Raw genomic sequence first — 25,000 nt, forward strand, 5'->3', positions numbered from 1 at the left:
ACAGCTTCTCATCTTGTAGATCACCAAGGCGGTTGCAGATTTAGCCTATGCTATTAGTCAACATTTTAATCAATGAGCAAGGAAACTTCCATTAATTCATTGCTTCTCTCATAACCATGTAATGCGTCCTTAGTCAAGGCTTTGGCAAGCAGCAAACCGTTTCTGAAGTTCACCAAGCAAATTTGAATATATTCTTGATGGTCTGACAATGTCTGTATATTTTTGAAATCTACTTCAATGCAAACAAGCTGGAATTGCTTACATTTCAGGTCACAAAGGGTGCAGGCCTGGCAAAAAAAGTTGGAATTAAGACACAGGTCGAACAGTTCAAATACTGACGGCTCTTCATATTGTAATCCCAAATCTTTAGAGATCAAAATGGAACAAGAATCTCCAATAGCAGTTTTCTTAGGCATTAAAGTAAGGTGCTTGTCTGCTAGGCCATGAGCTGCATTTTGCTGTCTCTAGAACTCACAAGGCTTTTAAAATTTAAACCCCTGGGCCCATAAATAACTCTACCATAATATAAATTTTGGACTGGTACAGTACCCTAGCAAAATTCACCCTAGACAGTTAAGAGTGACTAGCCTCTTAGACATCAAAATTTTATACTATTATCAGTTGAACCAATCAGTCCCAATGTGAGAAATCAGTCTTTATATTCACTTTTCATTCATAATATCGTATAAGTTGAAACACTGGCAAGAATTTGTTTTGGCGGTTTGTTAAGAAATTAAAGGAAAGCATATTGGCAGATTTTATTTTGGCAGTTGGATGCAATATTCCCCACCCAATAGCTAGCTCTAGGTAGCCACGTCATGATGAAGGAGTTTGCCATTCACTGGCAGCTGCGTTCGTGACCAGCATATTTCCCTAGCTTACTTACTGGTCTCCATACAACTACCATATTGATGAAGAATTGCTGTGTCAGAGCAAAGAACATGACCCGCATGACTCCTCCTGCAGGCTGCACGTGCTCGAAGTTCATTAGTACCTTCACGGCCTCATTTTCATGTTTATAACCTCCCTGCTAGGTAAGGTACTAGACGCCAAGACAGTAAGCAGGGGTTACCATCCTGTGGCCTCATCTACATAACGTACCGCCTCATTGCCACTAGATACCTGATCCACGTAAGTGATGACGTCAACATATCCCGATGACCAAATTAATGGCAGATTTTATATTGTCACTCGCTGAAAAATCCGCCAATCTGCCAAAATAAATTTCCCGCCAATATTTCATCTTATATGGTATGTGAGCAAGTCTTCACTTCAATACACTCAAAAATTAGTAGCAGAACTGAGTATACCTAGTAATTATTGCTATTATAGTAGCCATTCTAAACAGCCCTGAAATCAATTCTCATTGCAAATAGAAACGCCTAAAAATGTATAAAATAGTTTTCATACACATTGATAATACACTAGAAGCTCGCTAATCCGGACAACTTACGGCACCCGGCCTCACATCTCCAGAATATGTTGGGAATTCCGAGGCAGGTTAAATCCGGGAATCATTGCCGCGATTCAAAAATGTCTGCATCTGATGTATGTAACGGCAAGCTGTCTGGCAAAAATAAGAGCAAGAAGGTTACACGTCGTGACAAGACATTGACAATAGATGAGGAGATCACTATTCTTGATGAACCGACAACATCTTACGCTGCAATCGCAGAGCGGTACAGAGTAGGCCAAAGCACTATTGGCGACATAAAGAAGAAAGAAGTGGATCTGCGACAATTTAAAAGAAAGCTGACTGAAAAGACACGTGTTTCTTTAATACGGATGACTTCACTAATCCGGACAGCTAGACATTGAGCGCGGAACAAGGCTGTCCGTATTAGTGAGGTTCTACTGTAACTGTTGCAAACAGCTAAACCTTACAATTGAATTATCTCTAATAAATGAACAAATAAACAACAGAGTTTTATATTGCATTAAAACAAAATTGCTACATTGCAAAAAAATTCTCAATTATTAATCATTGCTAACAATGAAGGAGCAATTAAGTACCCTCGACTGCTAGCTTAGCTATTCTACAAGGATGCATATATGGTAAGTCGCCATGAGAAACAAAGATCACGTGTACGTCACTAGACACCACATGCCGAAACATGTTGAATAAGCTAAACAGCTGGCTGAGAAAGGACGGGCAGTTTTTGAGCCAAATAGCTTCATTTGCATCCAAAACTATGAGAAACGCAGTAGAGTACTCATACTGCTAGAAAAGTACAGAGGGTAGACTGACAAGTGAAGATTCAGATAACTCATAGGGTAACCATGGACCTACCCAGAGTAGATAATACCGCCCACATCTGTCTATCAACCCACCCACATCCACCTGTCAAGTCACTATAACCCTAGCGCATGCACGCCTCGAGTTAATTAATAAAAGAAATATCTTTGAGACAACATATCCTATACATTAGCTATTTCTGTACCTGTGTGCAGAACCCAACTCTGTCAGTGCTCTGTTAGCATCAGGCTGAGTTGACTTGACACCAACTTCTGCAAGTACATCTCCCATAACTACACAAAAACCCTCATATATTTATGTACATTTATTAGCTTAAAAATAAACTTAAACTAATAGTACACACATAACAATTAATCAAATACCAAAACCTTTCTGAATAAGTGACACCGAATGAAACGCTTTCATGTAAGCTTGGAGTTTGTTAATCAGACCTACAGTGATGACACCAGGTATAAAGATGAAAACAACAACAATCAGATGTCAGTCTTACACATATACATGATAGAACACTGCTCAAACTCTTGCAACTTCTTTACAAGTTTATCTACAATACAAAAACCAGTTTTTTATGTAATATGTACAATTAAATCTCGCCAATTGCAACCATTCACGAGAATCGCTCTACTCAGGCCCAAAGAGTCAGCTGTACTTGGACTCATTGATTCGACAAGCTTATGCTTGACTGTTTTCCAGGCTGCAAATGCACAAAAACACCACTAAAAGAGTGCTGCATGTCACAAATGTCAGGAAACGTCTGTCAATGGATAAGAGTATATCCAAAGCAACAGAAACACAAAAAAACTCTACCAGCCTTTCCATTTCAGCCCACACTCTGTAAATGGTTCTGCTCAGTGTTTAATCTAAGTACATGTATTTGTTACTCCACATCTCTTGTAGCCTTTAACTTATAAAAATTTAGACACTTCCGAAAGTCCATCTGCATATATATATATATATATATATATATATACACTTGTCAAAGATCCTGCCTTTACAGCACTATTTCAGTCATCTGCTACCTCCTGTATTTATTTAAATTGCGTGCTTAGTGATTGTTTACAATATAAAAGCTAAACTAAACTGTAGCACTTTCCTGCAGTTTTCACTACCTCCATGTTTTAACACAAAGTTCTAATTCGTCAAGTCCATTATGGAGATCTCTGACTCTGGTTATTTGTCTATTTGGTTATTTGCCTGTAATAAAGGCCTGGTCGTATAGAAAAGAAACGCTTTTTCCAGATGTCTAGGGCCCTGGCTGTTATCTTGGTTGCAGGCATATAATTGGTCGCAAAATGCTGTTGTGTGGCCAGTCATCATCTAAACACCCAAAGACAGAAATACTACAATTGTCTAAAATTACCCATTTGCAAGATCAAAGGAACAGCATCAGCATACACACAGTAGAGGAGCAAAATGGGAGGCGGGGCATGAAAGGACATTGGAGTACATGAACTAGGGTGAGCTCTAATAGGCATTTCCTGTCGGGAAGTGCTTTTTGATGTTAAACTTTATGAACTTCAAGACTCCTCTAAGGCGACAAAAAGAGCTTATACACATTTATAGGGCTAAACACTGTCAAAATTCTAATATTTTCTTCCAAACTCTTTCACAGATGCTGATCGTCAAGTTGGGGGATTGCCCCGTCTACCCCAGCTCCGCCGTCACTGCACACAGAAACTAAACACCACACACTCAAACCAGACTCATTGGCCTGGAGCCCGTCAACAGCATAAGTCATCAGTATTAGTCATTGCAACAAAGACATGAGTCTAGTGGTAAGCACTTTCACTGAACACTGACACCAGCTCATCAAGCACACACACACGAAGACAAACATTCTGCAGCCACCATTTTGTTTATTCTGCACATGCATATCCTGGGTGTATACCTGGGCATGGGTATTTATTTGGGCAGCAAGTACTGACCTGCTGCACATGGGTGTATACGCAGGAACCGGCAGAAAATAGGTATGGGCAATATTATGGGCATATACGGTAATAGATAATATAATAGTGATGTCATACGTATAGGTATTGTTAATTCACAATCCAAAGTCAGCAATACCATCAGCAAACTAAAAAAACATTCTGCTGACTGACAACCAAAAATTTAAGTTCCTGTATTCCACACCTTGAAAGTTTGGGTACCACTCAATATTCTACCTCCAAAATGACAAAATATTAGGGCACTTCCATTAGGCTGTGTTATGTCCCTCTGGCTAATATGTCAGTAATGACCATCATTGCAAGGTATAGCATGTCACAAGTGTGATACAATTTGATATAATAGAGTCATTAATTCAGGCTCTTGCCACACAGACGGAAGGCATCTGATCATTATCACAATGGCCTACTTCCAGGTTCCAGGTTTAGGTGTGAGTCTGTGTGTGTGTGTGTGTGTGTGTGTGTGTGTGTGTGTGTGTGTGTGTGTGTGTGTGTGTGTGTGTGTGTGTGTGTGTGTTTTGCAACCCTCTCAGGGCGAGATCAAATGATGCACATAGAGCAAGTCAGTCAGACAGGTGTGTGTGTGTGTGTGTGTGTGTGTGTGTGTGTGTGTGTGCGTGCGTGTGTGTGTGTTTGTGTGTGTGTGTGTGTGTGTGTGTGTGTGTGTGTGTGTGTGTGTGTGTGTGTGTCTAGTTTATAGATAGATATACTTATAAATATAGATTTACAGATATCTAGATATATACAAATTTAAAACTGTACTTTAATTAATTAATAAATACATTTATTTCAAGATTACGACTTTACCAATATCTATAGGACGCCCTTTTTCCTCCGTCAGTCTGTTAAAATTAAGAGTGACTGGTCCCTAAGCGAAAGAAACCCACTGTCAATCGTTCCAATGAAACAAATAGTCGCCATGTCCTACTTTGATCGCTTTAATCGCATTTGCTAGCTGAGACCTGCTCAGTCCACGAACAGATTTGTCGTTCACGCCTACAATTACGTCGCCTGGTAGCATTAATGAGCTGTCGCCGGCCGGTGTTTTGTCAAATAGCTGCACTATGTACAGGACGGGGCAGTACGGAGCCCCACCACCAATACTAATACCAATCATGTTCTTGTCGTTCTTTCTCAAAGTTACACTCCCTGTAGCCATAGATAATGCAGCCTCAGAATAGAGCAGAAGAACTGTCGAAAGAAACACACAACAGACCGAAGTGCTCGCGCGGCCAGACCGCCTCGGGTACGGTTTAACGTTATCCGGGATAGTAATCCGGGACAAATTTACCGTCATTTGTTTTGGCTTCGACTAGAGACTGACTTAGCAAAGGAGACACAACAGTCAAGGCGACTGAGTATTTTCTGAGACCACTAGAGGTACAATAGTTACCAGAAGTGTGAGCGGTGAGTATTTTGACCAAGAGAATTCGAAGGTCCTAGAATGTCTGGAAAACGACAAAATGAAGAACAATTTCCTGAAGCAAAGAGACCTAAAGGTTACAGTAACCACAAACGTATTTGGTGTTTGCATTTTTGGTTTTACTCTACCCTAGGCCATTCAGAGTCACGTGAGCCGGAGTCAAAGCGGTCTTTGAGAGCTGATTACGGTACCGGGTATGTTTCAGAATTATTTCGTAGGTATCTTACTAATCTACGGTGAAACCGTTTAGACGTAGGTTGCGAAACCCAGGCTCAGCTAGAGAGTCACTAGCTAGAGTGCTAGTCTTGTAGGGCCGTAGCACCCAGTCGCGCCGTTTCGGAAGGGGGACTCTAATACAGCCCAACACGATGTCCACATATAATACGAAATGCGACCAGTGTGTATTTTGCGACTGCTACTCTAGCTTCTACTGCATCCGGAAGTTGGTAGCAACTATAGTATAATTGGCTGGAGACAACAGGATTTACTTGTCGAATAATCGATACTGTTTGGTACCCTTGGAGATCCTTTGTCACATCTCTGCTGGTGCAGATGTGCGTCCATCATTGACGACGTTCTACTAACGCACGTTAGGCCAGACCAGTTTTGATTTGTTACTACGGCCCTGATCTTAGGTGCGCTTTATGTTTCTTGTGTTTTTCTGTATGTGATTCTTAGTGTATTGCTGTACTAGATGACTGTACCTATTATTTGTATTGATCAAAAAATATGTGATTATCTATTATTATGTTACTATGTTATGCTTAGAGGGGGAGTCCAACAAAAATGAACTTAACTTGTATGAGTAGATCTTACAAAGACAAATCGATCGGTATAAGTTACTCCGTTATCTTCGCTTTTATAAACGAGAACGAGCGATGTTTCTGTGATGTGCAACGCTCACACGCCTGCTCTGCGCTTCCTGGTCGATTAAGCTCCGCCCACTGGGAACGAATCAATGCGTTTACGGATGACTGCTACGGATATATCGAGAATGACGAATGTGAATGCGAAGATACTATAAAGATCTGCCTTCTTGCCGTCAGTGGTTCCTCTCTAAAGTAAAATGGTGTCGGTAGAGCTGTTTCCCCGCCAGACTTTGAAGAAGAATTCCTCAATACCACGGCTTACCTAGAACGCGCTTGTGCTTGAGCATTTGTTTATCCTTATTCTTTTAATATCCGAAGAGAAACGTACAGCGCGCCGTTTGGCGTGAGCTACAGAGGATAAGCCTTTTTGTACATCCGGGATTGTAACCTTCTACCAATCAGCGGCAAAAGAAAGTGAGCAGACCGGATGTGAAAATAGGAATGTCCTCTTTTAGCCTCGCTCCAGACGCAGTGTGGATTGCAGCCCCGGATGCGCTGCCATCACCACTACGTCTGGTATGGTACCGCCCTTTGCGGTCACCGTTAGGGACATGATTAGTGTCAGTTACAAGTGTACTTTGTCGGTGTAGTAGATTACAGGAAACGACTGTCTCGTGAGATCTTCGCTAATAACCGTGCAGTACATAGGCAGCACTACAATGCATTGCAGTAGAGGCATATGACACATTGCAGCTTCAACTGAGAACCTGTGTACGCGTTCAAAGGCGTATCGTGCACTGCAAGTGCCATTTCTGATCTTCCATTTCACCGCTACGCTCTCTAAAGTAGCTGCAATTTCTTACTAACGCTTGAAAGCGGCCTAAAATCGCAATATCGACAAGTACAGAGGCTAGAACAACGTCAAAGTCCAATCGAAAGCTCAGTTCCTAGCTAATAGCGTTAGTATCACACGCGATGAAGAATTTGATTACATACTTACTTCCGCCCAGAAAGGCGGTACATACCAGACGTAGTGGTGATGGCAGCGCATCCGGGGCTGCAATCCACTCTGCGTCTGGGGCGAGGCTACTGTAGCACACGCCAGACGGCGCGCTGTACGTTTCCCTTCAGATATTAAAAGAACAAGGATAAACAAATATTGAAGCACAAGCGCGTTCTCTAGGTAAGCCGAGGTATTGAGGAATTCTGCTTGCAAGTCTGGCGGGGAAACAGCTCTACCAACACCAATTTACTTTAGAGAGGAACCACTAACGGCAAGAAGGCGGATCTTCATAATATCTTCGCATTCACATTCGTCATTCTCGATATATCCGTAGCAGTCATCCGTAAACGCATTGATTTGTTTCCAGTGGCCGGAGCTTAATGGACCAGGAAGCGCGGAGCAGGCGCGTGGGCGTTGCACATCACAGAAACATTTCTCGTTCTCGTATACAAAAGCGAAGATAATGGAGTAAGTTGTACCGGTCGATTTGTCTTTGTAAGATCTACTCATACAAGTTAAGTTCATTTTTGTTGGACTTCCCCTCTAGTTAACCAGATCAGTCTGGTTCACAAGATCTCTTGTAAGCATTGGATGCCAAACTTGCCTCAGCGGTGCTTAGACCATCATGGTTGTCTAGACAGAAAAGCATGACTGACTTTGCACAGGATGTGGATGAATCCTGCAAGAAGCACTGTTTTCTGTAAGTGCTGCAGGTTGTGACCTGAAATGATGTCCAGCCACCATGAGATACCTGCGTGCACTGCGCTCGACGCTCAATCCCAACACCAATGGAATAATCAGTGTCCAACACTGCTATATGTATGGCTTATCTTTACCTACAAGCTGCTGTATGGGACTGCTTCGACTTTTCAGCATGTCTTCTAGCAATGTTGTCATCAGCGTAGGACAGCTGATATCAGTAAGAGACAACTTTTGTCTTGTTATTTTTGTATATAGCTGATTCCTGGACAGTTGGCACAGATTGTGGCATCAGTACCAGTAGAGATAGGCTCGAATGTCCAGCTGGTCATCTCTCCCGCGGCGGAGAAAGACCGGCTGGAGACATTCGCCACTCAAAGGAAACCGCTGCCTCTCTATCCTTCAATCAGGATGTTACACGTTTGGGTAGTGTTTGTGCATGCAGGTGTATTCACGATAACTGCTGATAGCAATGCCCGTTGCTATTGGCTCTCTACTAATAGCTTTGTAACTGAGTAGTCGATTGCTTTTACCGTCTGATATCACATTTCGTTAGTGTGTGAGCTACAGCTGCATCTCGTCTTCTCCTTTGTCTTTCTTTCCGTGCTTGGAGGAATAGGTGGGATTTGGCTGAGTGTATTACAGTTGCGTTGCTTGGGTAGACGCTGCGTGCCGTTCGACTTCATTACTGTCGCCAACAGTGACTGAAAGATTATGCACCTTCTCAATCACACCATCTTCCTCCACGCTCCTCTGTTCTTTATCAGGTCATCCTTTGCTGCCACTGGAACCCGTCTTGCTGAGTATAGTGCAGGCTTGGCTGAGTCATCTACTTTTAACTGCAAGTTTCTTTTCAGAGTGTCGAGATTGCCAACGAACACTTCTGGATAACGTTTCGTAATTTTTGTCCCCCCAGTGAAGATGTTGCGTGTTTCCTGTCCTCTACTGCTTTCTGAATTGCCTGCATACTGTTTAATGTTGGACTGATATCGGTTACATTTGTTGAATCCTTTAAGCTCCCAAGATCAAGATATGGCTTTGTCTGCAACCACAAATTTTTTCTGGTACTTGTTTCAATTTTTGGATTTACACGTGGCAGCTGCCCAGCGGCTCTAACACTGAAGCGTCAAACAGGGTCAGCATTTGATGTGCCCAATGGATTTTTTCTGATGGTACGTCAAAATAGCTGAGAACATTGCAGGTTGCGTCGGTGTCTAGCTGAAATCGAACGTTTTGTCCTTCTCTTCCGTTATTGCGTAGAGTTTATATCGCAGTTGCTCAGAAATTATGTTTTATACTTACTCATTCACTGTACACTCACTGTACACTCACTATACATTCGCTGTCATCAGCGTCTCCTCTGCATGGGCCTTCCTCTTTGACTTAGACTTGCCGACGTTCGCAAAATGATTCTCTTTTTCATGCGATTGACAAATTTGTGCGAAAGCAGGGAGTTAGCTCTTCCTCTCATGTGATTCCTCTCACAACAGCGGCAGTTTCCTTGTTCTGTTCTGTCGCCCTTTTTCTTCATAGAAATTTTTGCTGTTACTTTTTGCTTATCATCTGCACCTCCGAAGGTTCTGTCTTTATAACTGTGTTTCCGGCAATACCGCACGCTTTCTATCTCTGAGGAGGTCTTCGAAATCGTGTCATGTTTACATTGTTTAACCATAACCTTCAACGCAGTCAGGTATGCATCACATGATTTTAATTGCGTTTGTTGAAACAAAATCACTCATACGTGCTGTTGACGGTATCTAGCAGGTGATCTTCAAGAAGAGTTTTCAGAACTACATGCAGATCTTTTCCAGCTTCCTCTGATTGTAAATGAAGGGTATTGTATAGCTCTACTCGTTCTTGATCTACTCTCATAATATACGCGGCTAGTCGGTACTCTCTGGGTTGCGGTCTCAACTGAGACACTAGTTAGTATGCATCCCACATTTGCCTCCATCTTCGCCAATTGTCTCTCACATCATCTTGACTTGTATTGAGCGAGGATGGTATACTATGGTACTTTGCATTAAGACCGGTGGTTTCGCTTTTGCCACCTTTGTTCTGGAAATGGCTTTATTCGCAACGTGCCCTTTCCGCGCCATTCTCCTCTAGCTGGTTCTGTGGCTCCTGACACCATGTACTGTTGTAGATGATTTGATTTAACCCTTATTAAAACTTAGTATAACGCAACATAAGACAACGCACTACCGAAGCAACGCAATTATAATAAAACAAGCTCCAATGCCCGGCTTCGCCCGGGGGACAACACATGCCAGGTGCTTCTCCTTTCCACTTCATAGCGCCGCAGTTGACACACACATTTGTCATAGAGCCAATACAACACTTAAGTGGAGAAGAGACAGGTCGCCTTTATAGGTAGAAATTATAGCATTAATGACAGACAGACAGACAGACAGACAGACAGACAGTTGTGATGTCTTCCTCTACCCATATTGTCTACTCCTCTGTACCAACATTGTCATCATGGATTGTATGCATCTTTACCTCGCGTCAGCGCTAGGCGTCTTCTATGGTGGCCATGCACGTTGTGATGTCTTCCTCTACCCATATTGTCTACTCCTCTGTATCAACATTGTCATCATGGATTGCACGCATCTTTACCTCGCGTCAGCGCTAGGCGTCTTCTATGGTGGCCATGCACGTTGTGATGTCCATCCATGTTATCCGGGAGACAGAGACAGTGTTCAGTTTTTAGTTTTTTAGTTGTCATTGTAAGGTAGTGTATCGTGCTTTGCTTAATTTGATTTAGCCTGTAATAGTTCTGATTTATGAAAATATAATACCATTGACAGACAGACAGACAGACAGACAGACAGACAGACAGACAGACAGAAAAACAGGTCGCCTTTATAGGTAGAGATTATAGCAGAAAGTATCTAAAAATGCGTTTGATGGTTGGAGAGGCAGAGGGGGTGTAGCCAGGTCACGTACAGTTTGTATGGAAAACCGTTTCCTGTCACTAGTTAGCCGTGGTGTAAGTGCTTTTACCGTTTAGTAGCAGCCAGACAGAATTCTCATTCATAGTTATATCCCGTTCAATTGCCGTTTCTAAATCCCGTTGATTTTTGGATTAGCGATTGGGTGAAACCATTTCGACTTGGACGTTGCTGCCGTTGCGAGGAACAGGTGTATCAAACTTGGCATCTATTCGACACGTGTCCAGTTTCAAAAAATCCCGTTGATTGGATTATTGATCCGGTTGAAGCCATTTCGAAGTCCCGTTGCGGAGAACAGGTGTATCGAACCTGGCATCTATAATTTCGACGTGAATTCCGTAACTTGCAAGTCACGTGCAATACTTACCCGGATAATCCGTTCCCCGTATATAACGAATGCCAACTCTCGTCATTTCGACAGTCCCGTTGAACGTCGTCCCTTCGAAGACGTTGCTGGCGTTTCGGGGAACAGGTGTATCAAACACGGCAGCTCTTCGACGATCGTAGACTGGCAAACGAATGTGGGCGTATTTTTTCAAGACCCGGATATTAGCAAAAATATCTTCGTTTCCCGGCGTCGCCCGCAATAAACGATACGCTCGGCGCGTGCCGTCCGACGTCGAGAACGGGTAGTGTGAATTCGGCGGAGATACGATTCGGCGTTCCGGAAATATTCGCTCGCGAGCAGAAGCGAGCGCGATCGGCGGGAAATGGCGTCGTCGTGGGAGAAGTCAGGAAGATGATCACGGTCTCACTTTCGAGATTAATGAATTCGGTGTGCGCGAGCCAAATTCGGCCGAGATCGGACCCGCCGTCTTCGAGAGACGCTCGTACGTACGGGCACACAGACAGACAGACAGACACCTCTCCTTTATATATAGAGATCAGTCAAATCCCACCGGCCGGTAACCCAGTCATTAGTGCTGAATTTGCGTATACCATAACAATTTTGAATTACTAGGTCTTGAGGAGTAACGACTAATCCCTCAGTTGCAGCAGGAAGATTTGATGACTGCAACTATTTATAGGTTTTTTCGTGCTTTCAGGTGGTTTTCAGTGAGGCAGCGCGGAATACTGACGGTGTATAGGCTTTCTGCTACCAACAGACTTGATGCACATGCGTAAATGTTTTGCATCCATCTGAAGAGTTTGCTTGGAAACACTTGTCCCACGTGATCTTTAATCAATTTTTATCCGCCATATATAGTCCCTGTAACTATGCAGTAAACTGACTGACTATGCGTCGGATCGACTGTGAGAGTCTCCCAGAACTACACTTTTGTGTCATCTGCGGGAAAGGATCACAACTGCTGCAGCGGTCACAGTTTAGCCTTTCAACACAAGTCTGCATACGTCGACTCGATCTGTAGTAACCCTCAACCGTTCCTTCCGGGTGCATGAAGCTTACAGTCAGTCAACGCTTGCCTAGGATGGTGGACACATAGAAAGAACTTCCTTGACCTGCCAATCAAATTTATGGTTTTCCAATGAGTGAAGTCTAAACCGTAAGTGGAACCGGTAATGCAACCCGTTTAATGACAAGAATCAGAGAAGCATGTTCATATTAGGAAAGTACCTACAATGAGGAGTCTCTCGCATGCATAGTGATGTTTTGGATACCGTTCCTCTCGTACACTCCCAAATACTTGTAGAATTGACCCAGTTCCAGACAGTTTATGGTTTCGTTTATCCCCAATTGTGTCCAGAGTGCTCGTCGTTGAAAAACAGTGTGCAACAATTCTTTCGGCTGATCAGGATTTCTACAAATCTTATATGTAAAGCAGACGACTGACAAGCCTACGTTTGGCAGTCGAACCACCATGCATGGGTGCTCATCCAATAACCTTAACTGATTCTGCGTTACTTCGTGTTTAAATGATTAAGAGCATACAGAAGAGAAGAGGGTGTGTGTGTGTGTGTGTGTGTGTGTGTGCGTGCGTTAGTGTGTGCGGGCGTGCGCGCGCGCGCAATTACTAGCTCACTTGTTAGGTGAGTTTGTACGTATAGAACTGTGCAGCATGCAAGAATTAAATGATGTTGAATCTTAAAATGTATAGTTGTCAGAATCTGCACGCTTCCAGTCGAATGCTAGTTGAACTTGTTACTCTGTGTCGTTTTGAATAATCTTTTTGCTATAACTTGAGTGCATGGCACAAATGACCTCGTTGAGTTTTTATTTGGTATGATATAGTCAATATTCTTCAATAGAAGCTACTAGCTAAACTCCATTTTAAAAATAGGGAAACCAAATCGTTATCTGAAATGCGAAGTGATGTCAGTTCTTTGAAAGAATCCGGGGAAAGGAGAAAGGATAGAGGCAAAAAGGAATCAAGAAAGCGTTCAGCTCACTCACACAAATTTGAGTCTGGCGAGACACCTGGTAGCAGCCGTGAGTCGCCGGATGTTTGCAATTCTCCCAAGGCTGTGAAAAGGCACAAGAAACGTAAAAATGAAAAATCATCAGTAGGAAAAGTAGCATCGGCAAGCTACAAACACCAGGAGGAAAACGATAGCAGCGGTGGCGAAGAGTATTATGATGCGAATTCTTCACCACCGAGCCACAGTGACGTTAGTCGTAAGGCGACCTGTGATGAGAACGCAAAGGTTTGGTGTAGAAGACGCGGTCCCAATTTCTGTATTGCAAATGATTTTTTGTTCAGAAAGACGATGGTGTGGTAGATACGGAGGCAAGAAGAGGTCATTCACAAGCCAGTGAGCAACAGAAGCAAATGACAAAACCAATAAGTAAAGAAGAGAAATTTGAAGCTAGTACAAGAACGTAAGATATCGAGCTCCATTTCTTCGTTCTTTCTGCTATTTTTATCGATTGGATTAAACTTTAGTCACTTGTCTGCTATCCCAAAGACGGCAGATCTTTGTATAGAATTTCATGTTCTCTTACACCAGGAGTGGAAATTTGATCCAGAGAAGGGCCATAAAGTTGGTATTGCTTTTGGTCATGAGTGGTTGGGAGATTGGAAAGAATCTGCAGTAGTAATGGATACAGAGTAAGATGTGCATGATTCTTCTTTAGTAATTGCTGAGAAGGAAAGACTATTCAGTGTACAATGATGTTATTTGTAGGTGTATATTAGAAAACAATCATCGGAAACTGAAGGGAAACCTTAGTCTTCCATTAGGTCTCAAGTGCAAATTCATACCCTACAAGTACGTGGTCACTAAAGGAGAGAATAAGGAAGACTTTGAATATATCAGACGACCCCGTTCACGTTCCAAAGTTGTCAACCGTGTGCTGGAAGTTCCTGAACGTCTGCAAGAAGTGACAGGAGGTAGGACCTTAGCTTCTTTATAATAAACACATGCATATGCATATACAGTTGACCATAACATAAATTGCGTGGTCGTTTCTTACAGCGAACAATGCGCTTTTAGATACAGTAAACTTAACAACTATTTTTATTAGATGTATTTCATGTCTCATTGTTGTTCTTGTTGCACTGACGCTTTAGGAAGATATCGAAAGTATGACGATATCATACGCCTACAACCTGGAATAGCCAGAAATTTGAAGGACAAAGTGCTTGGGCATGGTTTCGCTTACAACAGAATTCTAGCTATGGAAGCAATGCTACCGAAGTGGAACGGCTTTGTTCCCGGACAGTCTTTATTCGAACAAACACAAACGACAGCACACGATGCGCTATCTGAGATTGATCTTGTTGTCCAATCAATCAAATGCCAACGGGTATGTGAAGATGATTGTGCTCCTTACAACTGGGAACTGCCAGAGTTTAGCAAACAAAAAGTTTCAACGGTACCGTATACTTGTGCTATTAATTTAGTATTTTACATGTAGTAGTTTTCATAAAGCTCTTGTTGAGTAGGCATTGCGTAAGCACGTAAGCGGGCAAATACAGTCTTTTGTAGAGAGGAAGGAAGCGGTAGATGGCGACATCGATGCACTTGTTTCTGCCGTTACTATTGCTGTACTGGATCACAAGTACAAATTTCAGATGACGATGGATGAAGTAGCCGGGTTACTGCGCGCCATGGCATTGCTACCAGACATGGATCAACGGACATGTCCAGGACTAACGTTATTGAAAAGGCACTTCGATAACGTAAAGTGAGAGAATTTCTAGTACTAGTATTTTGAAAGCGTTTTATAAACAGATGATGATGTCTGAATTGCAGAGAGACTTTGGATGCTATTGAGAGTTTGTGTAGGACAGCATGCTCTAAAAGAGCCGAATGGTTGTTCGCCTTGCCTCTAGTTCACTTCCTTAAAGGAGATTCAGCGCCTTTTCAGTCTCGTACAGTCAGGAAATCAGTGGTAGGTGGAAGAGAAAAATGGTGGGGACTTGCCAGATTATACGAGAGCACCAAAATTTTTAGAAGAGAACAAGCCAATTTGAAGTAACACTCGTTTATGAATCAGTCAAAGTTGTTAATGTTTCTTGTTGTTGTAGATCAGCATTTGATTTACTGGACAGCCTACGGCCACTTTTTAGAGTTGACCCTTTAGCTGGTCGTGCGTTCCTTTTCGTTATTAGCTTAGAACAGATTGCTGCAGCCAAGATGGCTTTTCCACTATATGAAATGATTACTGTTCTTGAAGAAAAAGTACTGGACTTGAATCATAAGCCAAAGCCATGGTGGTCGTGGACAGACGGCCGTGAAAATGTAAGCTGCTTGATCTTACAATTGTATTGCATTGATGGCACGTCAGCAGCTTTCGTGTTACGTTTAGGCTAAACACTTGCTGAAAGTCTTAGATGCTCTGATCTCACAATCTTTGGAATCCTCAGTGTTAGTTTTTCGTGAGGTTGTACTTTGTAACGCTTTTTGCAAGCTTGTTGTATAGGGATGCTTATGTTGACATTGAAGAGCAGTATCAAAATGCCAAGGTCGCTGTTGAAGCAAGTGTAAGACTTTTACAATGCGTAGCAACCACTTTCAGTACATCAGGACACGTAGATGTTCTGGTGCGGTGCCGCGACTTGGTGTTTTCAATACTCTATTCGTTTGAGACTGTTAGCGTGGCTATTGTATCAAGAGAGTCGGAATTACTTGAAATTTCTAAGGCTAGCGATACTCTTATTGATAAAAAGTTCAGCAAGGAACAGTTGAATCTATGTTTCAAATATGTTGAGAAATGGTTACACCAAAACACCTTTTCGCGATCCAAAGAAACTGTAAAGTCACTGATGGAAGGGATGAAGGTTGATTTATGCTCAAAATCATGTCGCCTAGTTAAAATTTGATAGAATAATTTTTACTCTAGCTATGGAATGCTATTATTCAATATGATCGTCGTATTGATCTCATGTTAGAACAGTGGACCAACGCCATAGAAACAAGTTTGAAGAAGAAGTTGCAATTTGTGAGTACACCAAGTATTATAGGCGTAACGATTTGTTCTTGGTTGAGTAACGCGTTGAAAATTTGTCTTTTTGCAGCTGGAGTCAAGTCTTTTACTGACAGCTGCCAGACAAATAGATGACATGAGCTTCCACGTTGCTATCAAAAGGTGCTTCGATGGTAGCATTAACAAGGCGGTGGAACATCTTCCAGAGGTTAGTTAGTCTGCAGTTTTTGAATGGTGGCAGTTGATAGATGGAACAGATAGAAGCCATGCTTTTCTTGATTTTACAGGTTGGAAGTGCTGAGTTAGAAAACGTTGTTGACAATTATATTGAAGGTGTAAAGAGAGATCAGTCGAGGTCTACAAAGACCTTGGGTCAGATTATGAAGAGGATTTATGTTTCTCGGTCGTCATCCAGTCTTGAAGAGCTGCGATTTCTTTTGAGTTGGAAGCCGTGGAAAGACATAATTCTGTTGACCGGTACCTTTTGATTAAATTTTATTTTTGAAACATATATCATCTCAATGTCTCTGTTTGAAAGATGGCTTTTCCCAGAGTGAGCAACTGCTACGGTCTAGTTGCGGAGTACTTGAAAAGGCATTGGCAACACTGGGAGAAACGGTCAGTAGACTCGAAAACGGCGACATCACTGTCGAAGAATTAGATTTAGTTGCTGAGAAAGAATCAAATTTGTTGAAACTATGCTCTGCATGCGACCGTGTGCAAAAGGAAAACCATCTCCAAGAGGTAGCAAGAACGTATTTGCGTTCTCGCTGTGCGGAATTGAGCGCTTTTAAAAGGAGGAAAGAAATTGTAAACAATTTTGTGGGACTGTATGCAATGCTGGAACTAGGTTCATCGCTGGACGTCGAAGACTTGTCGACAGCAGCAAAAGGCGACGTCAGAATTGTACCAATCAATACGTTGTGTAAGCGGTCCAAATCTGGAAATATACGTATTACTTACATACCACTTCGTCACGAATTGACATTCTATTTGGAGAAGTTGGAACAATACAAACGCAGCAAAATTTTCCTTCGTCTCTGGCGACAAGCAGGCCAAAAACTGAAGAAAGAGAAAGATACGCAAGAATCGCAGGAGTGCCAGACTTTGAATGAGATAATTCCTCATGTCTGTGATCCAGTCTTCACGGAATGGCAGGATCTGTGTAGGTCAGTCTACGATGGAGTCGTTACGCTTCTGAACGTCGGTCGTATTTTTCAAAACGTTTTGCGCAATCGAGAAGGCATCGAAGAGCAATTGCGATGTATTCATAGTTCCCACGTCGATTCCAATGACCGCCAATGGATAAAGGAAAGGGCCACTCAAATTGAACAATATGGTAAACTTGAACACAGCATGAATGCTGCAAAAACAATTCGGGGGTTGTGTCGCAAGTTGAAAATACCACGTACTAGAGAAATACGGAACATCTGTGCACAGGTAGCAAGCAAATTGAAGCCTTAAATTGCATGCTTGTATTGTATTTTGTTATTGTATAGGACACGGACGAATTTAAGCAGGAGCAGATCACCGTCATTACTCCACAACTGTTGTCTACGAGCGAATTCCTTGCATCGATTACGGAACCGCAGCTAAAGTGTTTGAACGCATTTATGTCCGATTCAGCTCAGAGTTTGGTTGAATGGCTTCGTGACGACATTGGAGGTCAACGTTTTTGTTTGCGGCAGTATCGAGTGACTCATATTTTGTGTGTGTGTGTGTGTGTGTGTGTGTGTATGTAATAGAGTGGAGAGAGCTCGAGACGTTTGTTGACTTGGCTACAGCAAAATTATCAGAAGAAGGAGATTATGAAGTGAGCAAGGTGGCTCATCTTTACGGAGCATGCGCTGCGTTCGCTCCGCTGCTCTTTAATGTTCAACGACTTGCCAGTTTTGCAAACCTGCAGGAAGCATGTAGGACAGTGTTCGACTTTTTTGCAGGAGATTCCCACCTTCCTACGAAATGGGTAAGACCAACTCTGTTCTACTAATGTATGCAAATATAGTATATCAGCGCATGCGCATGCCTTTAATTTGGACTAACTCGATTTGGCGTAGGAGGACTCTGCTACACATGTTGAGGAATTCAGAGCAATGCGTGATTCGCTGAGTTCTGTTGAAACGTCGTCGTTTTCGCAACTGGAAATCATTAACTCACGCGGAGTTTATCAAATAGGAGCCATTCGTTGCGATAGTGGTCTCGCGCCACATGACTACACGCTGGACAAATGCCTTAAGGTGGAGATCGCGTCGGATGAGAACGAAGCAGGTGGCACCGTCAAGAGCTACAGTTATTCTTTTCTTCAAGATTTGGAAAGCAAGTTGATGCTGATATGCGGACAGAATCATCAGCACAGGAATACAGTGGATATGTTTGTAGAGGTATATACTATTTACTTTGTTTGATAAGAATGGCGTGGTAGCTTTTATATGTCAATGTTTTAGGTGCTTAGTAGGACTGTCCGGCTGGCCAATGTGTTCATTGATCTTGCTAATGCTGGACACGACGCGTATCTTCAATGGACGAAATCTTTTTCTTGTTGCAGTGTCAATACGAGAGGTTTCTCCATTTCTTTGGACACCTCCGATGAAGACATGGATGGGTTTCCTTTACTTCTCGAAAAGATGGGAAAAGAAGCTGATGAAATGAAGGAGTGTTTAAAGAATTGGGTCGAAAAGGTAGAAATATATCGAAAGCAGTACAGTTATCTCAACTTTTTTACTACGCCGCAAGTGTTGGTTCTTCGTCGTGAATTAGGGCTTGTTGTTGCAAACGCGCGTAGCACGCTTCCTAATGACGTGTTTTCTCTTTTGATGTCTGTTCGACCAAATTGTAATTTTTCTGACGTGAAAGAGGCACTCGGTGTTGTTCGTGGGTATGCTGCCGCACAAAATATCAAACCCATTTTTAGACAAGGTGTGGCTGAACCGACATGGAAAGAGAAAGATGTTCAATTGCTACAAGATATGGGATTTGCAAGACGTCGGGCGTTGAGATCACTGCAGCTGTGTGATGGCGACCCTGAAAGAGCTTTGACTATGTGCTTGGATTATGGTGACCAAGGAGTGATGAGTGACGTTGAGGACATGTCTGTAGGAGATGTGACGTTTGCAGAGCCTACGGTATCATCGGTTACCACAATGATGAGCGGTGTCGTTGGTGCTTCGTCGTATCTTTCCATGGATGTATTGGGTCAAATACTACAGCTATTGGCACCCTCTTCTCCACAGCCACTAAAGAGATCATTTTCTATCTGTTCCTTTAGAGCTGGAGAACCAAATCTGATAAGTGCTCCGCGAAACGAAGTTTTGCCTACAGTTCTTGAACTTTACATGATCGACACTAGAATGGCTTTACCGACGGCTCACGAAGTCTTGCTTTGCTCTTCTTCGACTTCTATCGAAGAGGTGTGTCTTTTGTGGAGAAGAGCCATTGCAGATCCCACTCGACTATTTTGTCTTGCCATGGCGGACAAACTAAGCTATGAAGTAAGCCAAAAATCATGGGAAAAGATCAATGAGTTCATGCATAGTTACGATATTTCAAAGCCTGTCGATTTCAAGTTTGCTGTTGTTTGTTCGGCTGAAAAGGATGACAAGTCATATCTTGTTAATGCCTTAGAAACTTATCGCAGACACACTTTGCCATCTCCGTCTGCTCGGCATCTTCAAAAGTATTTCAAAGCAATTTTTATCCAGAAAAGTAAAGAAGTTGCGGCTAGTTTGGATACAGAGAATAGTTCAGTGCGAGTAGTTAGATCTAGTCGCGCAGGGGTCGGAAAGACGTCGTTTGTAAAGGCGATGGCCGACCGTTTGGGCACACTTTCCACTAACCGTTGCATCAATTTATCACCTGTAACATCTGGTGAAGAGAAGGTAACTCTGCATGTCATGATACCTTTGCACGAGAAAGATATCGACGTGGACGACGTTGTCAAGAAACTGAGGCCGTTCTGTCTTTCTCCAGACAGAAAAATTGCGCGCATTATTCACATCGACGTTTCACCCTTAGTTTGCGGAGGAGTAGATTCCCTCGTATTCAACCTTCTGATTCTCGGTCAACTTTCTGATACAAAAGGTAACGTTTGGCGCAAGCAAGAAACAGACATGTACGTTATTGAGATTACGAGGTCGCAACAGCCATTGCCTGGTTATCTGACACCTTCCGGAAGCGTAATTCAGGTTGATGCTCGTTTACAAAACACAGCCTTTTCCTTAATTGATTGTTTACCTACTACTCTGTGCACTGGGCCTGTAGAGGTTTTGCAATCCGATGGCGTGTCATCAGGAATGGAGGATGCCATTGTGGATCATCAGTTTCGCAGCTGCGACTTTCAACGCGTCTATCAGTATTTGCTGCGGTTATCTGCTGCAGAAAATTTGGATCGATTCAAATTTCAGGTTGGCACCGTTGAGGGTAGTCAGCGCGATTGCTTAGCAGTTCTCTTGCAAAATTGTGGGGTGAGTGACCCTTCGTGGAGTGAGATTAAGCGTTTTGTTAGCTTTCTAAGTCACCAGTTGCGTGACTGCGACCACAACGACTTCTGCAATCCAGTAGCATGCGGAGAAGATTTGCCTGGCTTTAAGCAATTTGTTCTCAAGCTTATGATTCGAATGTCGATAGACTTCGCGGCCCCGTCTCTTAACGTCCACGAGCCTGCACTCACCGAGAAAGTCGGCATTCTTGAAAAGTATCAGTTGAGAAGAAGATGGGAACATTCACCTCATCCTTATCTCTTCTTCAATGAAGATCGTCAGTCTGTGTCGTTTTTTGGAGTGAAAGTTAATAGGCAAGGTCAACTACAAGATCCAAATACGGACGAGGTACTTGATCCTCAACTAATTTCTCCACAGCTGTGTACGGCGTTGTATATTCAAGGCTTTCGTCTTGAAGAAAACTACGATCAATGGGATAAAGCCCGTAAAATAAACGAACTGTGTCGAGTAATGGGTGTCCAATATCCGTTTGATCACGATGAAAGCTATGAACTGACGATGGATAATGTCAAGAAGATACTTGCTATACACATGCGATTTCGCTGTGGTATTCCAGTCGTTGTCATGGGAGAAACTGGCTGTGGTAAGACAAGACTGATCAAGTACATGTGCAAGCTACAGTCTAACCTTACTGGAGCAAAGAATATGCTTTTGATGAAAGTTCACGGAGGAGTGACTAACGAAGATATCACCAATAAAGTTCTTGAGGCAGAACGGCTTGCAGAGCATAACGAGTGGACATTTCCAGGTTATAAAATCCAGACGGTTTTGTTTTTTGATGAAGCAAACACAACCGACGCATTGGGATTGATCAAAGAGATCATGTGCGACGGCAGACTAAATGGAAGAAAAATCTCGCATCTGGGAACTTCGTTGCAGATTATAGCCGCATGCAATCCATATAGAAAACACACAGACGATATGATTCAGCGCTTAGAAGCAGCCGGATTAGGATTTCACGTCAGGGCTGAGGACACAGATGACAGACTGGGTCGCATTCCTTTACGCCAGTTAGTGTATAGGGTTCACCCTCTACCAGCCAGCATGACAGAACTGGTTTGGGACTTTGGCCAACTGAATCCTGGTACAGAAAAGCTGTACATTAGGCAGATTGTCGCTAGGCACGTAAAGCAGCATCTAGGCATGGACAACGCCGATGAATTTGTTAACGTTCTGGTAGGCATTCTTGCTACTGCTCAATGCTTTATGAGAGACCGGAACGACGAATGCAGTTTTGTGAGTCTGAGGGACGTCGAGAGAGCAATGATTGTTATTTGTTGGTTTTACGATCTACGCGATGTTCTGAGACCTCTCGTCCACAAGAAATGTAGTGAGCATGTAGTCGGAGGAGATCCAATCAAACTACTTTCTTCCTTGACGAGATCTGTTGTACTGGCTTTAGCAGTTTGCTATCACGCGCGCTTGAAAGATCGAAAACCATTTCGAGAAGTCATCGCCAAACAGTTTCAGTCACCTTGTAATTTACACGGCGGAGCAAACAGACTCGACCAAGAAATCCGGGTATGCCAAGAGGTCTTTCTAGACGAACTTGAATTTGAACCGCAGATTGCTCGAAACCACGCCCTTAGCGAAAACGTTTTTATGATGCTAGTTTGCATCGACCTCCGCATTCCATTGTTTCTAGTTGGCAAGCCGGGGAGTTCGAAGTCCCTGGCAAAAGATATCGTAAAAACAAACATGAAAGGGCATTTGTCCCATTCGAAACTGTTAAGATCTCTAAAGCAGCTGCATATGGCATCTTATCAATGCAGTCCTTTGTCGACGGCTGAAGGTATTATTGGCGTCTTTGAGCAATGCCAGCGTTTGCAGAATGATAACGACGAAAAGCGTTATGTGTCGTGCGTTGTACTGGATGAGGTTGGTCTGGCGGAAGACTCTCCTCGTCTGCCACTGAAGGCATTACATCCGTTGTTAGACGACGGTACGACTGGAGCCGACAGTTCTGAAGAAGATGACAAGGCTGCAAGAGTAGCGTTTGTTGGCCTGTCGAATTGGGCATTGGATCCTGCAAAGATGAATCGCGGAATTTTGGTGAACAGGGAAGAGCCAGACGACGACGACTTGATCTTTAGCGCCAAGGGTATATGCAGCTCGGATGATCAAACTCTCGACTTACTGATGCCGTACCTAGAGGGAATGGCTAAGGCATACAGAAGAATCTATGGTGAGCAAAAGGAGATCAGAAGCGAATTTTTTGGCTTAAGGGATTATTACAGCTTGGTGAAAATGCTTTACGGTTTTTGTAAGCAATCTCAACGGCAACCCACACGCATGCAAATAGAACACGCCATTCGAAGGAATTTTGGTGGTCAAGATGACGTAGACGTGCTGCGAATATTCTATCAATGCTGCAATTTGAAATCAAATACTCAAGAGCAACAGTCCTCACCGACCGCTGCTATTGATAACACAACGATCGGTCTGATTCGGGCCGCAACGGAGACTGGACGCTCAAAAGAGGCACCCGAGAGTCGCTACGTCCTGTTGCTTACAGACAATTACGCTGCACTTAACATTGTTCGCCAGCAGGTGCTTCTTCGAGACGACGCTGTTATTATCTTTGGTAGTGGCTTTCCCAAGGATCAAGAGTATGGCCACATATGTCGCACTATCAATAGGATCAAGGTGTGCATGGCTACTGGGCGGGCCGTCGTTTTGCTCAATCTTGATAAGCTGTACGAGAGTTTATACGATGCGTTAAATCAATACTACGTTAGACTCGGTGGACAAAAGTTTGTCGATCTTGGTCTTGGGAGTCACAGAGTGAAGTGTCAAGTCCACGAAGACTTTAGATTGATTCTCGTTGCAGAACGAGACGCTGTGTACAAGTACTTTCCGATTCCCCTCATTAACAGGATGGAAAAGCACTGTCTGTCTATAAATTCAGTGTTGTCTCATTTGCAAAAGCAAATAGTAGAAAGAGTGAAGGTGTGGGTGCAGAAATTTTCTGTTATAAAGTCGGATCAATCACGGTTTGAAACAGGAAATGAAAAGCAAAACCACTTTAAGGAAACGGATGCTTTCATTGGGTATCATAAGGATGCCGTTGCTACTATTGTACTTCAATCGTCCAGAGAGATTGACGCAAGAAAGGTGCGTGGAGACGCACTGGAAAGCGAGCCCGAGACTTCGGAAGACGTTTTCCATCTCTCTTGTGAGAAGTTTTTGTGCTGCGCGACGCCTGACTCTATCGCTCGTTTACCAGCTTCTGACCTCTCTTCGGAAGCAGAAGCAATATTGAGTATTTATTACGAGAAACTGCCCGTTTCTAATTTAGCTGACTTTGTAAAGTTTCACACCTCCAATACAACAGAAGACGGTGCCGATTTGCTGATGCAAGTTACCACTCATTCACGACTATTTTCTTTTGATGGCATTACGGATTTTGGTAACTCCATGAAGGTCGAAGGTATAGCGCTACAGCAATTTGATACCGAGCAGCAGTTCTGTAATAGAATCAAAGAATTGTACAATAAGGAAGAAATGGAATCTTCTCTTCTTGCTGTGCAATGTGAACTTGGAGAAGTAAGCTCGGACATGATTAGCTGTGCTCGATATTTGATACAAGAAGCACGAGAAGAAGGGAAGAGATCACGAAAGAGCAACAGAGGTCATCGGCACCTGGTCCTAATAGTGCAAGTCTCACGCATGTCTGCAAATACATTTACTGGATTTCAAGGCGGGTTCTGGATTGAAGCTCACATTGATGATCTGCGACAAAGAGATGATCACATTAAAATGCCATCAGTAAGGCAACTTACGAATCGCACAATGTCTTCGCTACTGTTGGCAGCTATAGATGACGATTATAGTCAGAGGCCACCAGTTGAACCTTCAGCCCCACCGTTGGAAGAGGTAATGGAAGTAGATGACTCGCAAGAAATCGTGTCTGAAGAAGGTGTGGCGATGGAAGTGGATAGTAACCCGGATATGCTTTACAACAACCAGACACTACTGGACAGTTACGATCTGATACAAGCTTGCATTCACGGAGCTGTTAGCAGGCTTGATGATCCAGAAGCTGATGTAGAGAAGACGTCGCAGCGTATTCGTGTACTCTTAAGCC

The 25,000-nt window shown here is 43.1% G+C and overlaps 4 protein-coding genes across 5 annotated transcripts in view; 3 read left to right on the forward strand and 1 right to left on the reverse strand.

The window, feature by feature from the left end:
* Positions 1 to 5,425, reverse strand: part of LOC134184181 (PRKCA-binding protein-like) — a 14,114-nt gene extending 8,689 nt beyond the window's left edge. Inside the window, exons 1-6 of the mRNA XM_062651803.1 lie at positions 5,129 to 5,425; positions 5,008 to 5,068; positions 2,862 to 2,951; positions 2,748 to 2,801; positions 2,626 to 2,688; positions 2,442 to 2,529 (exon numbers count right to left, since the gene is read on the reverse strand). Coding sequence (XP_062507787.1) covers positions 2,442 to 2,529; positions 2,626 to 2,688; positions 2,748 to 2,801; positions 2,862 to 2,951; positions 5,008 to 5,068; positions 5,129 to 5,359 — 587 coding nt within the window. The 5' untranslated portion in view covers positions 5,360 to 5,425. The remainder of the gene's footprint in view (positions 1 to 2,441; positions 2,530 to 2,625; positions 2,689 to 2,747; positions 2,802 to 2,861; positions 2,952 to 5,007; positions 5,069 to 5,128) is intronic.
* A 7,908-nt stretch (positions 5,426 to 13,333) lies between these two features.
* LOC134183882 (uncharacterized) lies at positions 13,334 to 13,872 on the forward strand. Its single transcript, XM_062651448.1, has 2 exons — positions 13,334 to 13,692; positions 13,749 to 13,872. The coding sequence occupies exons 1-2, from the start codon at positions 13,351 to 13,353 to the stop codon at positions 13,869 to 13,871; spliced, it is 465 nt and encodes a 154-aa protein (XP_062507432.1). The 5' UTR covers positions 13,334 to 13,350; the 3' UTR covers position 13,872.
* A 131-nt stretch (positions 13,873 to 14,003) lies between these two features.
* Positions 14,004 to 16,313, forward strand: LOC134184746 (E3 ubiquitin-protein ligase rnf213-alpha-like). The gene is made up of 8 exons (XM_062652490.1): positions 14,004 to 14,096; positions 14,173 to 14,378; positions 14,559 to 14,854; positions 14,934 to 15,175; positions 15,244 to 15,465; positions 15,519 to 15,732; positions 15,800 to 15,858; positions 15,914 to 16,313. The coding sequence occupies exons 1-8, from the start codon at positions 14,086 to 14,088 to the stop codon at positions 16,311 to 16,313; spliced, it is 1,650 nt and encodes a 549-aa protein (XP_062508474.1). The 5' UTR covers positions 14,004 to 14,085.
* A 2,004-nt stretch (positions 16,314 to 18,317) lies between these two features.
* LOC134183926 (E3 ubiquitin-protein ligase rnf213-alpha-like) overlaps positions 18,318 to 25,000 on the forward strand; it is a 16,246-nt gene continuing 9,563 nt past the window's right edge. For both annotated transcript variants that reach the window (XM_062651516.1, XM_062651517.1), the window contains exons 1-3: positions 18,318 to 18,383; positions 18,475 to 18,798; positions 18,862 to 25,000. The exon at positions 18,862 to 25,000 is cut by the window's right edge and continues 692 nt beyond it. In XM_062651516.1, the coding sequence (XP_062507500.1) occupies positions 18,511 to 18,798; positions 18,862 to 25,000 (6,427 nt within the window). In that variant the 5' untranslated portion in view covers positions 18,318 to 18,383; positions 18,475 to 18,510. The remainder of the gene's footprint in view (positions 18,384 to 18,474; positions 18,799 to 18,861) is intronic.

This window comes from Corticium candelabrum, chromosome 9 (genome assembly GCF_963422355.1).
Source record: "Corticium candelabrum chromosome 9, ooCorCand1.1, whole genome shotgun sequence".
NCBI lineage: Eukaryota > Metazoa > Porifera > Homoscleromorpha > Homosclerophorida > Plakinidae > Corticium > Corticium candelabrum.